Below are 1,279 nucleotides of genomic sequence, written 5' to 3' on the forward strand. Positions count from 1 at the left end.
TTTATTTTTTTTCGTCGCCAGGACGACAGAGCAGAGCAGAGTAGCGCGGCAGCAACGGCATTGATTGTTTTTAAAAGGCGGGATTAGAGTAATGAGGCAGGAAGGAGAGGAGCCTAGAGAGGCGGTGGCGGTGGCGGCTGGAGCGGCGGGGGAAAGAATGACGCTGGAAGGAGTTATTAGGTACGGTAAGGGGATCAGGGGCCCGGCAGTGCCACCCGGTGGTACTTACGTAGCCCAGCTCCTGCATCACGCACGTCACGTTCTTGACCCTGCCCGTCATCCTGGTGGTGAGGGTCTCGAGCTGGCCCTGCACGTCGAGGTCCCTGGACGCCCTGCTGCTGCCGCCGCCGGCCGTCGTCTTGGCCGCCTTGGAGCTCCTCGAGCTGCGCGAGTAGCGGTTGCCGAAGGCCTGCTGGTAGTACGGCTGCGGCTGCGCCTGCTGCTGCGGCGGCTGCTGCGGCTGGTAGTGGTGCTGGTAGTTGCCCCTGGACTGGTACTGTTGCAGCACCTGCAGCGCCTGCAACGCCTGCAACGGGTCCACCTGCGGCATGGCCTGGCCGAGCGCATCTCGGGTTCAGCATCCCGTACTCCAAACACCACAAAAGAACACACAAACCAACCTGGCTTACCTGGTAGGTGGAGGCCGGGGCTTGCGCGGGGGCGGGCGCCGGGGAGGCGACGCCGGTCGCGGCCTGGTACTGCGACAGGAGGTCGGAGAGCCCGGGGCTGGCCGCCGAGTAGCCGGGGGCGGACGAGTAGCCGGAGGCGGCGGGCTGCGGGGGCGGGGCGGGCTGCTGCGCCACCACCGGCCTGTACGCGGAGTAGCCACCCCCCTGCTGCAGGCAAAACAAGACAAACAGTCAGCATCTCTCGCTTCCCGCTCCCCTCCTCTCGGTGCTTTCCGGCCCAGGTGCAACGGCAGGTCCCGTCCGGCCCGGTACAGGCAGGGCCCGGCAGGGACGAGCAACCTGGAAATGGGTCAGTTTTCTGCTGCTTATCTGCCCGGGCGAAGCGGAGTGCGGCTCGGCCGTGACCGTGGGGTCCAGCGCGTCCGGCAGCGACCTGCGGGCCCAGGCAGGCAGGTGAGCTGTCGCGACGCTCGGCCGACGGCGCGGCGAAAATTGGAAACAATCGCCGCTTAACGAGCCTCGTCACGGCGAGGGGCGGGGAGGTTAGGTGGGGCCGGGCTGCTCCTCCACGCTCTGCTCGCGCCATTTAATCTGTGACGCCCCATCCGCACTGCACGACGGCGGGGAGAGAGATGGAGGGAGAGGGAGGG

At 66.8% G+C, this 1,279-nt stretch overlaps 1 protein-coding gene across 1 annotated transcript; it reads right to left on the bottom strand.

The window, feature by feature from the left end:
* Window positions 1-8: 8 nt before the first annotated feature.
* LOC127751926 (sterile alpha motif domain-containing protein 1-like) lies at window positions 9-836 on the bottom strand (the record flags this gene model as incomplete). The annotated part of the gene is made up of 2 exons (XM_052276231.1): window positions 9-553; window positions 630-836. Coding segments are annotated over 2 exons (690 nt in total), but the record flags the coding sequence as incomplete, so codon positions are not given.
* Window positions 837-1,279: the final 443 nt, after the last annotated feature.

This window comes from Frankliniella occidentalis, unplaced genomic scaffold (genome assembly GCF_000697945.3).
Source record: "Frankliniella occidentalis isolate FOCC.00 unplaced genomic scaffold, Focc_3.1 Scaffold2170, whole genome shotgun sequence".
Classification (NCBI taxonomy): domain Eukaryota; kingdom Metazoa; phylum Arthropoda; class Insecta; order Thysanoptera; family Thripidae; genus Frankliniella; species Frankliniella occidentalis.